The sequence below is a fragment of the Gobius niger genome (assembly GCF_951799975.1).
Source record: "Gobius niger genome assembly, chromosome: 5".
NCBI classification, from domain to species: domain Eukaryota; kingdom Metazoa; phylum Chordata; class Actinopteri; order Gobiiformes; family Gobiidae; genus Gobius; species Gobius niger.
In genome coordinates, this window is record NC_136856.1 from 1,495,719 (window position 1) to 1,510,699 (window position 14,981).

Sequence of the window (14,981 nt, forward strand, 5' to 3'; positions counted from 1 at the left end):
GGGTGAAGAGAGGGGCTGAGCTGTCAACCGATCACCACCTGGTGGTGAGCTGGATCCACTGGCAGGGGAGGAAGCCGGTCAGACCTGGCAGGCCCAAGCGTGTTGTGAGGGTCTGCTGGGAACGTCTGGTGGATCCCTCTGTCAGTGGGGTCTTCAACTCCCACCTCCGGAAGAGCTTCACCCAGATTCCGGGGGAGGCGGGGGACATGGAGTCAGAGTGGACTCTGTTCTCCTCCTCCATTGTCGATGCGGCTGCTCGTAGTTGTGGCCGTAAGGTCTCTGGTGCCTGTCGCGGCGGCAATCCCCGAACCCGGTGGTGGCGCCCGGAAGTAAGGGATGCCGTCAAGCTGAAGAAGGAGTCCTACCTGGCCTTGTTGGCTTGTGGGACTCCTGAGGCAGCTGAGAGGTACCGGCAGGCCAAGCGTGCTGCGGCTCGGGCGGTCGCGGAGGCTAAAACTCGGGTCTGGGAGGAGTTCGGGGAGGCCATGGAGGAGATTCTGGCAAACCATCCGGCGCCTCAGGAGGGGGAAGCAGTGCTTCACCAACACTCTGTACAGTGCGGGTGGGGGGCTGCTGACCTCGACTGGGGATGTCGTCGGTCGGTGGAAGGAGTACTTCGAGGACCTCCTCAATCCCGTCGTCACGTCTTCCAATGAGGAAGCAGAGGCTGGAGACTCGGAGGTGGGCTCGCCCATCACCGGGGCTGAAGTCACCGAGGTGGTGAGAAAGCTCCTCGGTGGCTCCGGGGGTGGATGAGATTCGCCCTGAGTACCTTAAGTCTCTGGATGTTGTAGGACTGTCTTGGCTGACGCGTCTCTGCAACATCGCGTGGCGGTCGGGGACAGTGCCCCTGGATTGGCAGACCGGGGTGGTGGTCCCTCTCTTTAAAAAGGGGGATCGGAGGGTGTGTTCCAATTACAGAGGGATCACCCTCCTCAGCCTCCCCGGTAAGGTCTACTCCAGGGTGCTGGAGAGGAGGATCCGGCCGATGGTTGAACCTCGGATCCAGGAGGAACAATGCGGTTTTCGTCCTGGTCGTGGCACACTGGACCAACTCTATACCCTCCGTCGGGTGCTCGAGGGTTCGTGGGAGTTCGCCCAACCAGTCCACATGTGTTTTGTGGATCTGGAGAAGGCGTTCGACCGCGTCCCTCGTGGTGCCCTGTGGGGGGTGCTCCGGGAGTATGGGGTCCGGGGCCCTCTGCTAAGGGCTGTCCGTTCCCTGTATGACGCAGCAGGAGCTTGGTTCGCATTGCCGGCAGTAAGTCAGACCTGTTCCCGGTGCGTGTTGGTCTCCGCCAGGGCTGCCCTTTGTCACCGGTTCTGTTCATTACTTTTATGGACAGAATTTCTAGGCGCAGCCAGGGGCCGGAGGGTGTCCGGTTTGGGAGCCTCGAAGCCATCAGAACAACATCATCCGCAAACAGCAGAGATGAGACTCTAACGAACCAGGACCTTCAGCTGCTCTGGGGCGGTTTGCAGCCGAGTGTGAAGCTGCCGGGATGGGGATCAGCACCTCCAAATCTGAGGCCATGGTTCTCCTTCCCCTCTACAGGTCGGTGGGGAGTCCTTACCTCAAGTGGAGGAGTTCAAGTATCTCGGGATCTTGTTCACGAGTGAGGGACGGATGGAGCGTGAGATGGACAGACGGATCGGTGCGGCGTCAGCAGTGATGCAGTCGCTGTATCGGTCTGTCGTGGTGAAGAGGGAGCTGAGTCGGGGCAAAGCTCTCGATTTACCGATCGATCTACGTTCCCGCCCTCACCTATGGTCATGTGATTTGGGTCATGACCGAAAGGACAAGATCACGAATACAAGCGGCCGAAATGAGTTTCCTTCGCAGGGTGGCTGGGCGCACCCTCCGAGATCGGGTGAGGAGCTCAGTTACCCGGGAGGAGCTCGGAGTAGAGTCGCTGCTCCTCCACATCGAAAGGAGCAGCTGAGGTGGCTCGGGCATCTGTTCCGGATGCCTCCTGGTCGCCTCCCGCGGGAGGTGTTCCTGGCATGTCCTAGTGGGACAAGGCCTCGTGGAAGACCCAGGACACACTGGTGGGACTATGTCTCCGAGCTGGCCTGGTGTCGCCTCGGGGTCAGAACAGCTGGAGGAGGTGTGTGTGGATCGGGAAGTTTGGGCATCTCTGCTGAGACTGCTGCCCCCGCGACCCGGCCCCGGATAAAGCGGAAGAAAATTGATGGATGGAGCCAGACTGACCTCAGTGACATGAGCTCCATAGCCTGTACAATAAGGATGGACTGAGGGAACGAAGCTTCCCCTGCAAAGCTCCATCATTTCACAGCGAGCTCGATTATTTAGAATAAGGCAAAAACAGAACTAAAAACAGGATAACACTTGGACGATGTTGCACATGTTGAGACAAACACTGAAAAGTCCTCAGGAGGAAGGACCTTCAGGAGCCACATTTCCTTCGTTTTTAGGAAGAATGGGCCACAGTCATTCTTGGTTTTACAGTCGAGTGCTGCACACTGACTCCAGCACATGTGAGGATCCGTTTAAACTTTTAATCTATTCTTAAAATCCATGGACGTGCACCTTCCTGTTTATGTGAAGTGCTCGTTCATCAGCCCAGTGGAGTCTGAGGGACGACGCCTGCTGGACGTCTGCAGAGTCTGGTCTGAGGCTCTGGACACTCCTCACTGACCTGACACCTGTTTAGATCTGCTTCAGACTGTTCACTACACAGCGTCTGGTCTGAGGCTCTGGACACTCCTCACTGACCTGACACCTGTTTAGATCTGCTTCAGACTGTTCACTACACAGCGTCTGGTCTGAGGCTCTGGACACTCCTCACTGACCTGACACTGTCCTGTTTAGATCTGCTTCAGACTGTTCACTACACAGCGTCTGGTCTGAGGCTCTGGACACTCCTCACTGACCTGACACTGCCCTGTTTAGATCTGCTTCAGACTGTTCACTACACAGCGTCTGGTCTGAGGCTCTGGACACTCCTCACTGACCTGACACCTGTTTAGATCTGCTTCAGACTGTTCACTACACACACTCATAACTCACATTTCACTGCTTTTGGAAAACAGGAAAACACATATATATTAGGAAACACATTGGTATTCCACTACTGCTATTGTAAGAATACAAAATGACTGTTGTGCTTTGTGGCTAACGACATGTGAAATGCATGTTTCTTCTTCTTGTGTTGAAATAGTTTTTATTACATTGCACTTATGGAAAGCACTTTGGTTCTAGTCTCGCCAACCAGACTCCGCCTCTTTACAGAAGAGGGTCTGGCAACACTCGCGCTTTCAAAGGAAGTGACGCAGCGATATGGAGCCTACCGACCAATCAGAGCAGCTCCTGAACGTCACGTTGTTGTGCCTTTGTTTTGTAGTTTTTCAACACAAACTTCACGTAATGCTCCGTATGCTTGTGTTCTTACGTTTTTCTGACATAAACGACAGAAGTCATTTCCTGAACTCCGTGTGGCAGGAGCGCCATTGTTAATGTCCCAATGACGACAACTTTCCTGTCTCTGTTTCTGTCGTCACATCCGCTCTGTTCTCATTGGCTGCTGCGCTTCGGTTGTCCCTCATTAGTCCCGCCTCCAGCAGTAGCTTTTCTACCACAGGGTCGCCAGACTAGCCTCCTGTTTATTAATGAATAAACATCGGAGATTAGTCTGGATGCCAGGCTACTTTGGTTCAGCAGGTGCTGTTGTAAAGGTTGATTGACTGAAACGGTTTAGTAGAATATTGTGATCGTAGTATTGCCCTAATATCCTGCAGCCTTAAAGGGATGTTTCAGGATGTTTGACATAGAGCCTCATTTCCTCGTTATCCAGAGTGGAGATATGTGTTTTGTAATTCATGCAGTTCTTATGTTTGAAGAGTTTCGTGGCGCTAGGCTAATGCTAGGCTAGCGCATGTCTATGGTATCAGCTAGCCTGCATTAAAACAGTGTGACCCGCTCCATAGAGCACCTGAGGCAAATCACTGATAACACCAGACTAACCATATACATGTCTGTGTCCATAGATGTTTAGAAAATAAATGACCTGCATCACATGAATACAACCACGAAGCTGATGCTGCTCAAATATAAGGTATTTTAAATGATTCTATGGACACAGACGTTTACATGGTTAGTCCAGCAACACTCTGGATAACGAGGAAATGAGGCCCCATGTCAAACATCCTGAAATATCCCTTTAAGGCGAGACACTGCAGGTGAATAGGGGAAAACAAATAAATGTAGAGACGTCAATTTGAAACTTTTGCTGAGCATCATAGATATAAATATGAAAAAAAATGTATTGCATTTTTTTTTCTGTCATTTTATGTTTTCACATAAAAATAAGGCATTTTGAGCATTAAAATGGCCAAAATTGCCCATATTTTGGGCATTGAAATCAAAATAATGAATTGAGCCAGATTAAATGGCATGGTTTTATTTTATTGACATCTATTATAGAAAACGCTATCTCAATGGCCGCCGCCTGGGCGCCGCCATTTTTATTTCCCATACCGACTTTGAAGCTAAGCAGGGACGGGCCTGGTTAGGACTGGGATGGGAGACCGTTTGGGAACCTGGCGACAGTAGTGAGTGTGTGCGTGGTTGGTGGTGGGGGCTGATGTGCGCAGTGGACTGAATGAATACTGCAACAAATTGTACACCGACGAGCGTCTGGAAAAGCGCTATATAAGACTTGCCATGTTCATTTCCCAACAATCCGCGGCCGGCCCCCACGTCACCGTCCCACCGGCCGCGGGCATTGGTCACGGGTCCATATGGACCGCGGTGCTGCTGTCCGAGGACAACCCGCCGTCACAACAACGCGAGTGCACGAGATCTGACTGCCGTGCGTGTGTGTGTGTGTATGTGTGCGTGCGCGCATCCTAACAGGGCGATGTGTGTCATCGTCACTCACCCTAAACTGCAGCTGCACACGCTCCGCAGGTACAGGTACATCCTCCAAAACACATCTACGCGTCTTTGTTTAAGTCTCTCCTGCAGTGACCGAGGCTGTGGTTCATTACAGATCCAGTGCTGTCATGTCAGAAGCTCAGACACATGCGTAAGATCCAATCCTGGTCATATTCCGTCTCCAAAGTTTTGTCTCTTTGGCTTCAACTGAAACGCGCTGCTCCGAGAGCTTCAGCCTCCGTGTGCGGAAAGCGAAAGTGAAACCACTTAACGAGCGCATGGCCTGCACTGTTGCTTTTTTTTTTATTTATGTTTTTTTTTACTTTGCTGCTGTACCATTTCTTCTCTATTTCTTCTTTACATTCTATAAATCGGCTTTGAAAGCATTGCCAATTGTATTATAAGGATATAAATACTGTCTAATAAAAAACAACTTCTTATTTTTTAGATTGCTCCAAACCACGGGTCCTGCACCGTGAACCGAACCGTTAGAGCTGAACCGCTAATATTTCTCCATAAATATTCCACTGTTTCTTGATTTCTATTCCCTGAGTTTTGCAACATATTGTCGATGTAGTTTATAAGAAAGGAGTACGGGTGCAAACACTCCAATTGCAGTTTGTTTGACATTATTTTTAGCATTCATTATTTTAAACATTTGGAGTGGCCATAGTTTTAGGAATGAATGGGGAACCACTGGTCTGCTTACTGCGGGTCTACAGCTGTACTGAGTGACGGGTTATAGGGACTATACTGGACATTTCTTTGTAATAACTCATAATCTCTGAATATCAAATGTGGAGACTAGCGAGGCCCGGCCAAAGGCCGGGTCTCAGCTAGTATTAGTAAGATTTTTTCAGAGGGGATTTGGGATATTTTGTTTTTCAATAAACTAATCATCAGTGAAAAAATCTGTAAAAACTCCGCCTGTTTTTTTGGTTTCAAAGCTGAATAAATCAGGCTAGGAATTAGATATTAAAAAATCCCTCTGAAAAAACCTTCAAAATCTTGTTGTGTCTCAGGCTGTAAAGTGTGGAGTCTGTGGGAGCTTCTATAAGGGCTCAGGCTCTGCCCGAGTGCGGCTTCTCTCATTCAGAGAAAACCAGCCCTGAAGTTTTGTAGCGAGTGCGCATGCTCGGCCCGTTCTTCCACTTTTCCGCTCCAGCGTCTCGTAGGAGGAAAAACACCATATTTGGGTGAAAGCGTCATCACGGGGCCCCTTAGCAGGACACGTGGATGTCAAATCTGTCAATATTTTTGAATGAAAACCCGCGGGAAAGACGGCCTTTCTACTTCCGGGTCGCCCCCTCGCAGACAAAACACCATCAAATAAACATCAGCATTTTTATATCTGACATGAAAACTAAGATGTAAAGGGAGGAAAACAGATACAAATCTCCACTTCCACCACTGCGGGAAATATCAATACTTTCACCTGCCGTGACTCGCCTTAAAGTAAAAGATTTTGGACTCACTGGTTTCTCTGGATCGTTTGCTCCGGTCGCAGCAACTTTCATCTCCAGCTCCCGTTCCCTGAAACAAACACAGGTTTCTCGTTACAGCAGTATTTTTATTATTGTGTGTTTTCTCCAGTTCCCCACGCTGCTCCTCTGTACCTCCTCTTGTTCCTGAGCTGCTCCTCCATCTGCTCCTGCAGCTCTTTCCTGTATCGCTCTTTCTTCTTCTGCTTCATCTCGTCCGTGTCGGCGGTGCCTGAGAACATTCACGTTCAGAGCGTTTCATCTGCGTAACGTTTGTGTGTGAAGGAAAACGCACCGATGATGAGGCCGGTGGAGAACTCTTCCTCGCTCCTCCAGGCCGGCTTCGACCTCCTGCCGTGAGAGACCTCCCTCTTCTCCCTGATGGACCAGAGGAACCAGGCATGAGGTCACTGCAGGGGGAGGGTTTATCTGAGGCCCATATTTACAAATGTCTGGTCTCTAATCCTGTGTGTGAAGCTACGAGACTGTGACTGACACCGATGAACAAAAAAGAAAAAAACAAAACAATAATGAAAATGTATATATTAACCTCTTACCACCCGCCAAAACCAAATGCATTCTCTCCTCTTTGCCATTGTCGTCACTTTTTATTTCCCACATGTGTTTTTGTCACTTTGTTATGGCACTTTTGCTACTTTTTTAATGAATTTTTCTCACTTTTTTGCTGGATTTTTGTAACTTTTTTGCTGGATTTTTGTCTTTTTTTTGCTGGATTTTTGTCTTTTTTTTGCTTGATTTTTGTCATTTTTTTGCTGGATTTTTGTCACTTTTTTGCGGAATTTTTGTCACTTTTTTGCTGGATTTTTGTCTCTTTTTTGCTGGATTTTTGTCACTTTTTTGCTGGATTTTTGTCACTTTTTTGCTGGATTTTTGTCATTTTTTTGCTGGATTTTTGTCTTTTTTTTTGCTTGATTTTTGTCTTTTTTTTGCTGGATTTTTGTCTCTTTTTTGCGGAATTTTTGTCACTTTTTTGCTGGATTTTTGTCTCTTTTTTGCTGGATTTTTGTCATTTTCTTGCTTGATTTTTGTCTCTTTTTTGCTGGATTTTTGTCTCTTTTTTGCTGGATTTTTGTCATTTTTTTGCTGGATTTTTGTCTTTTTTTTTGCTTGATTTTTGTCTTTTTTTTGCTTGATTTTTGTCTTTTTTTTGCTGGATTTTTGTCTCTTTTTTGCGGAATTTTTGTCTCTTTTTTGCGGAATTTTTGTCACTTTTTTGCTGGATTTTTGTCACTTTTTTGCTGGATTTTTGTCACTTTTTTGCTGGATTTTTGTCACTTTTTTGCTGGATTTTTGTCACTTTCTTGCTGCTCTTTTGTCACTTATTGTTTTTGTCATTTTTGTCACTTTTTCTATCACTTTTTAGCGCTTTTTTGTTTTTTTGCATTTACATCCTCATTTTCTTCTCATTTTGTGTCGCTGTTTTGAAGAAACTTTTAGATTTGGAGAATTTGGAGAAAACATGTTCAGGTGGGCGTTAAGAGGTTAAAAAAAAAAAAATCCTCAAAAAAGCCAAAGAAAAAAATCGACCCAAAAAAAAATGTGTGAATTTTTTTTTTTTTTTTTTTAAAGAATAATAAATAAATACACACATTTTTTCAAAAATATAATAAAAATATATATTAAAAAAAAATTCTCAAAAAAGCCAAATAAAAAATATTTTCCCAAAAATATATATATATTTTTTTAAAATATGCAAAACAAAAGATGGAATATATATCACCCCTAAAAGAAAAAAAAAGAAAACAAAAAAAGAAAATGCCAAAAACCTTCTAAAATAAACTGCGGCTTGTTAAGGCAGGGGGTAAAAGACCTGGACTTTCTAACTTGATGTAACGCTTTAGAAACTCTCTGAAATAAACCCTGTCCCGTTACCTTCCGTCTGTCTCGTCTCGCTCCACAGGCTCCGCTCTGTGCAGTGGTTCGGCTGTAGGGGGCGCTCTCTCCGTGAGCGTGGAGGCGTCTCTCCGAGAGGGAGGCCGGGGGTGTGGGAGGAGGACGGCCGGTCTGTCCGGGAGGTTCTGAACAGAAAGTGAAGCAGATTTAACACTGAGGAGGTTCTGTCTGAGAGAGAGAGAAACGTTTGATTTATTTTACCTTAAACATCCTCCTGCTGTGACAGAGGGACGGCGGCTCCGGCACATTTCTCTGAGCGCGCTGTTAATGAAAAGATTACTTTATTATAAGTGGATTAACCCCTTAACTCCCGCCTGAACCGAGCACATTTTCTCCAGTTTGGCTTTACCCCAATCCAAAAGCTTCTGGAAAAAAGGTGTGAAAATAGCAACAAAACTGAGACGAAAACAATGATGGAAATGTGACAAAAAAGTGACGAAAAATTGATGAAAAAGTGGCAAAAATGTCACAAAAATGTCAAAAAGAAATTGACGAAAAAATGTGACAAAAATGTGACAAAAAAATGACAAAAAAATGACAAAAATGTGATAAAAATGGAGGAAAAAAAAGACAAAAAATTGATAAAAATGTGACAAAAAAATTGACAAAAAAATTGACAAAAAAATTGACAAAAAATTGACTAAAAAAATGACAAAAATTTGATAAAAATGTGACAAAAAATGACAAAAAAAGACAAAAAAATTGACCAAAAAAATTGACAAAAAAATTGACAAAAAATTGACTAAAAAAATGACAAAAATTTGATAAAAATGTGACAAAAAATGACAAAAAAAGACAAAAAAATTGACAAAAAAATTGACAAAAAATTGACTAAAAAAATGACAAAAATTTGATAAAAATGTGACAAAAAATGACAAAAAAATTGACAAAAAAAATGACAAAAAATTGACAAAAAAAATGACAAAAATGTGATAAAAAATGATCCCCAAATAAGTTACAAAAATGAGTTGAATACCCAACAAAAAATTAGTGAAAAAAAATGTGATGTGAGGAAAAAGCTCCTCTGGGTTCAGGCGGGAGTTAAGAGGTTAAAGTGTGTTTACTGGCGGCGGAGGAGCAGAGTTTGTATGAATGAATTCTGGTGAAACCGGAGTCGAGTTAAAGCCAGTTGTAAAACAAGACGTAAAAGTCGCGTTACAAGTTTGAGCTCAGGTTTCCTCCTGAAGACACGAGAAACTCTTCAATTCTTCATGACCCACACGTGTCCACTTTTCACTTCTCAACCAGATATTTATCACATACAAGAAACTACACATGAACTACTGTTAAATCCCCTCAGTGATGACGACCTGCAGCTCCATAAGGGGTCGGGTCACTCCAAGTCTGCAGTAAATCCTGGACATGAGGAAGATCTGAGTATTTTACCACTCGGCGTGTTTGGCTTGTGCTTAGAGGAAGCTCAGAGAGAGCGGGGACAGAGACTCAGGATGCATCGATACCAACACCAGTATCGGGTATCGGGCCGATACCACACGCTTGTTCTCATTAACCTCTTAACTCCCACCTGAACGGATCCCATTTTCTCCAGTTTGGCTTTACCCTAATCAAAAAGCTTCTTGGGAAAAAAGCAACAAAACAGCCACAAAAAATGAGAAAACAAGGATGTAAACGCAACAAAGACGTGACACAAATGTGACAAAAACTCAACAAAATTGTGACAAAAATTCAACAAAAATGTGACAAAAATGTGACAAAAATTCAACAAAAAAGTGACAAAAATGTGACAAAATTCAACAAAAAAGTGACAAAAAAATGACAAAAATGTGACAAAAATGTGACAAAAATTCAACAAAAAAGTGACAAAAATGTGACAAAAATTCAACAAAAATTCAACAAAAAAGTGACAAAAATGTGACATAAATTCAACAAAAAAGTGACAAAAATGTGACAAAAATTCAACAAAAATGTGACAAAAAAGTGACAAAAATGTGACAAAAATTCAACAAAAATTCAACAAAAAAGTGACAAAAAATCAACAAAAATGTGACAAAAAAGTGACAAAAATGTGACAAAAATGCAACAAAAATTCAACAAAGACGTGACAAAAATGTGACAAAAACTCAACAAAAAAGTGACAAAAAAGTGACAAAAATGTGACAAAAATTCAACAAAAATGTGACAAAAATGGAAAAAAAGAAGGTGAGACAACACAGCAACAACGCGAGGAAAAGATCAGTTTCGTGGGTCTTAGCTTTCAAATGAGGTGTTACACAGGCATTTAGTTTAGGCGGGTGGTAGGAGGTTAATGAGGTCCCGATACCAGAAACCGATACCAATACATATACCAGTGTTTACAAGATGCAGGCTAATGTTGCTAATGTTGCTAATGTTGCTAATGTTGCTAATGTTGCTAATGTTGCTAATGTTGCTAATGTTGCTCGTCTGTTGAAGAAAATGCCTTGTACTTGTATCGGTATCGGCAAGTACCTAGATCTAGAAGACCTAGAAGTACTGGTATCATTAGTGGTATCGGTGCCTCCCGACAGAGAGCAGACCTGTGGACCTGAGGACCTGCGGACCTGCGGACCTGAGGACCTGAGCTCCGTGGCTGTAATAAAACCCTCCTGCGGTGAAAAGACTGTGGTCAGAAGTTTCCGGGACCTGATGATGTGTCGGACACAAGAGACGCCTGGAGCTGTTACCGACACCAGCGCCGCCTCGGCCAGAGCCAAAAAGTGAAACCGGCCGCGTGAAGCACCTTTAAAGATGATCCAGGTCTGAGCAGGAGCCACGAGGTTTTTACGAAGATCAGAAACATGTTATCGGAGTTAAAACTTATATCGTCTACAAGATCATATGGAAACAGTTTGGAGGAAAGACAAATGTACGATACTGAGTTTGTCTCTTGTGTCAAGAACTGGAGAGAACATGCACAGATATGGCTTCATCTTGAGCTCTTCCTCCGCCTTCACCTGAGTGATGTAATGTCTGTAGTCCAGCCGGAGCTCTCGCTGGAGCTTCTGCTTCTTCTTCTCGTACTCCAGGCCCAGAGGGAGCCCCACGCTCGAGTCGTCCTCTGCAAAAACAGACAAACATGAAGCTCCTGAACGTGTCTCTGAGCGTCCCAGTGTCCGGTACCTTCTGGTGCTCTGGGAGGGATGTTCTCCTTCACCGTGGTCACGTAGCTTCTCTGGGGCCGGCTCTGGAAAACAATAAGGAACGTTAGGTCCTGGTTCAGCAGAGCGGTCCAGGTCAGATATCTGAGCAGAACCTTCAGCTCCATGTAGGGCGGGTCCTGCTGTAGACTGGCTTTGTCCTCGGCCACTCGCGCCTTTCTCTCCCTGAGGAAGTTCTCCAGCTCGTCGTCCATCTCTGCACGAGGAGGAAACAACAGAAGAGACGCTAGAATTGGAGAAACCAAACAAGTGTCACAGAGGAGGCTTTAGGCGAAGGGAGAGCAGGAGCCGCCCTCAGTCTGTTCACCTCCTCCTCAAAGCACCAGCCTCTCAGCACTTCAGCTAAAGAAAAACCTTGGTTTGAACGAGGAGTCAAAGGAGCGAGAAGGAGAACCCTCCATGAACAGGAATGGAGGACTTGGATTTCATCTTCTCTGAGGGGGCAGGTCATTAGCTGAGATCATTCAGACTGAAGCACAGGTGTGAGTTCAGCCGCTAGAGAAACCACACAGATGTTTACCTACAGGTGAGATGGACACAGGCTGTGGCTCGTTTGAAAGCTGAGACTCTCAGCTCTCCGTAGGTGAAAACAGTTTAATTCCACGCGCCTCAATTCCTGAGAAATCTAAGCTAAAGAGAGGCAAGTTTTCATCAAAATCACAGATTTGTTCTCTAGTAACGGAGATAACTGGGGTTTAATGCAACACCACTCTGATTAACTCCCCTCCTCTCTCTCCTCTTTCCTCCTCTTTCCTCCTCCTCTTTCCTCCTTCTCTTTCCTCCTCCTCTTTCCTCCTCCTTCTCTTTCCTCCTTCTCTTTCCTCCTTCTCTTTCCTCCTCTTTCCTCCTCCTCTCTCCTCCTCCTCCTCCTCCTCCTCCTCCTCCTCCTCCTCTTTCCTCCTCCTCTTTCCTCCTCCTCTTTCCTCCTCCTCCTCCTCTTTCCTCCTCCTCCTCTTTCCTCCTCCTTCTCTTTCTTCCTCCTCTCTCCTCTCTCCCACTCTCCTCCTCCCTCCTCTCTCTCCTCCTCGTCCCTCTTCCTGTTTCCTCCTCCTCTCTCCTCCACAGGACTTATCCTCTCTCCTCCCTGTGGTCTATATCTAGTCTGCGGCTGACCTGATCTGAAGTGTCGCTGACGAAGCCTTTTGGACGAACAGGCGAAACGTTCAACACTTCAACTACAGAGTCCAGACGACGACTGGAGAACCTTCACTGAAGAGGTTACAACAGGTGAGCGACTCAGGCACTGCAGGCGGAAACAAACCAACTTCACCAAACCCCTCACAGACGCTGGAGGCGGTGAAGTGTCTTGCCAAAGGACACAACAACAACATGTCACCCCCTCTGCTGCAGAAAGTTAAGACAATAATACATTTACAGAACATACACGTGCCACAGGCTAAAGCTAAAGCTAAAGCTAACCCACAGTGACCCGAGACTCGCCTCATAACAGACACTTTCTGTAATAAACGTTTATAAAAGGCCTTTTCTGTGGAGATGATCCGTGTTTAGCGACGCGGGGCTAAGTAGCTTTCACAGACAGTCAGACCCGCCGCGCAAACACCGTTAAATCCCGAAATAAACGTCACAAAAACCGCGTGTTTGTAAAGGTGAGGTCAGCGGGGTTAAAACAGAGGGATAAAACATATATACCGGGGGCAGAGGAGGCTTCAGAGGCGATGCTCGGTCCAAACGCTGAGAAGGAAATATTTACGTCGCAAATTTTGGCGGTGACTGAACGCAACGCGACGAGGACTTCCGGTCTGTCGAAATAAAGTTAGATTCAAATCATTGCTGGAGGAAGTTCACGGTAACTGTTACTAAATATGGCGACGTTTTAATCCACGTAACGTCCATGGATCTGTTATATTAAAGACACCGTCACGCATTAGGGGATCCAGGACTGATCCAGGACTGATTCAGCCGGGCTCGGTTCTGTGAGAGGTGACGGAGATGACGCGTCTCTTATTTTGAAGGACGCCCGCAGCGCTTCCGTTGTTGGGACGAAGTTTAGGAGCAAATAAAACCCTCCCCCTTTTTCAGGCCCCAAACTTTAGAAACACCGCATTCATTCAGTCTGACAAGGCACAGGAGAGGTTCAACATAACATAAATATGTAAATAAATAAATACTCAGGCTGTGCAGTATGTGGTCTGTTGTTTTAGCAAATGTATAATTAATCGAAATCTGTTCTTTTCATGGAATGTATTGTTTGTTCCTTTGTTTTTTTTGCTGCTTTATTTTATGTTGCATTGCCATGAAAAAAGAATACATAAAATGAAATGAATGAAGATTGATCTGATTGTCCAGGTTTGTCACTATAGTGTGTCTTCAAAGGCGCGTGTGTGTCCAGAAACAATGAATGAAACAAAACCACTTTATTTTGTAATGTCACGTTCACACCAAACGCGTCAACACTCATTCACTGATGTGGCAGAACGGAGAGTCCTGGGAAAACTCTTGTCCCTCATGGATGATCTCCACCACCTTCACCAGACAGAGGAGCTGCATGTGCAACAACATAGAGTCCAAATAAAGACATTTAAGGAGAAAAGTCCAAATGAGCCACACATTTCCCTTCAGTGTTATTTTATCTCAACTGCTTCATAAAACTACAAATTAGTGGATGTTTCTAATAAAGCAAAAGCACAAACTGTCTTCATTTAGTTTGTTTAAGACACTGACATGTGACTGTGGAGACTAACTTGTGTTTTGTCACTTGTATAAAGTTTGGCTTGTGCAGAATCTTATCTTATATATTTTTATTGCTAAATGTGATCCTGTCAGTCAACAGTGGTTGTGTTTAGGGGCCACACTTTCTGGAAAACCTTTATTCAGATAATCTCTGTCTGTAAAGAAGCTTCAGTTGTGTTCATTCCTTGTTTATTCCCATTAATCTCTTAACTCCCGCCTGAACCGAGAGGAGCTTTTTTCTCACGTCATCACATTTTTTTTCCATCATTTTTTTGTTGGGTATTCAACTCATTTTTGTAACTTTTTCGTCAATTTTTTATAAAATTTTTGTCTTTTTTTTGTTACATTTTGGTCAATTTTTGTCACATTTTTGTCACTTTTTCGTCATTTTTTTATCTTTTTTTTTTCAATGTTTTTGTCATTTTTTAAAATCATTTTTGAATCAAATTTTTGTCATTTTTCTGTCCATTTTTTGTGACATTTTTGCCATTTTTTTGTCAATTTTTTGTCTTTTTTTGTGGCATTTTGGTCAATTTTTTTTATCGCATTTTTGTCATCTTTTGGTTTTTCGTCAATTTTTTATCAAGTTTTTCACATTTTTGTAATTTTTTCGTCATTTTTTGTATCACATTTTTATCAAATTTTTGTAATTTTTTGGTCACATTTTTGTCATTTTTCGTAAATTTCTTTTTGACATTTTTGCCACTTTTTCCATCAACTTTTTGTCAAAGTTTTCTCACTTTTTTGTCACATTTCCATCATTGTTTTCGTCTCAGTTTTGTTGCTATTTTCACACCTTTTTTCCAGAAGCTTTTGGATTGGGGTAAAGCCAAACTGGAGGAAACGTGCTCGGTTCAGGTG

General features: G+C 44.3%; 1 protein-coding gene across 1 annotated transcript in view; it reads right to left on the minus strand.

Moving 5' to 3' along the window:
• The window catches only part of LOC306963516 (centrosome and spindle pole-associated protein 1-like), a gene marked incomplete at its 3' end in the record, with an annotated part of 34,558 nt that extends 21,403 nt beyond the window's left edge, over window positions 1–13,155 (minus strand). The window contains exons 1-10 of the mRNA XM_079557089.1: window positions 13,080–13,155; window positions 11,525–11,625; window positions 11,392–11,455; window positions 11,142–11,329; window positions 10,956–11,030; window positions 8,494–8,553; window positions 8,272–8,417; window positions 6,674–6,756; window positions 6,514–6,610; window positions 6,373–6,430 (exon numbers count right to left, since the gene is read on the minus strand). Coding sequence (XP_079413215.1) covers window positions 6,373–6,430; window positions 6,514–6,610; window positions 6,674–6,756; window positions 8,272–8,417; window positions 8,494–8,553; window positions 10,956–11,030; window positions 11,142–11,329; window positions 11,392–11,455; window positions 11,525–11,623 — 870 coding nt within the window. The 5' untranslated portion in view covers window positions 11,624–11,625; window positions 13,080–13,155. The remainder of the gene's footprint in view (window positions 1–6,372; window positions 6,431–6,513; window positions 6,611–6,673; window positions 6,757–8,271; window positions 8,418–8,493; window positions 8,554–10,955; window positions 11,031–11,141; window positions 11,330–11,391; window positions 11,456–11,524; window positions 11,626–13,079) is intronic.
• Window positions 13,156–14,981: the final 1,826 nt, after the last annotated feature.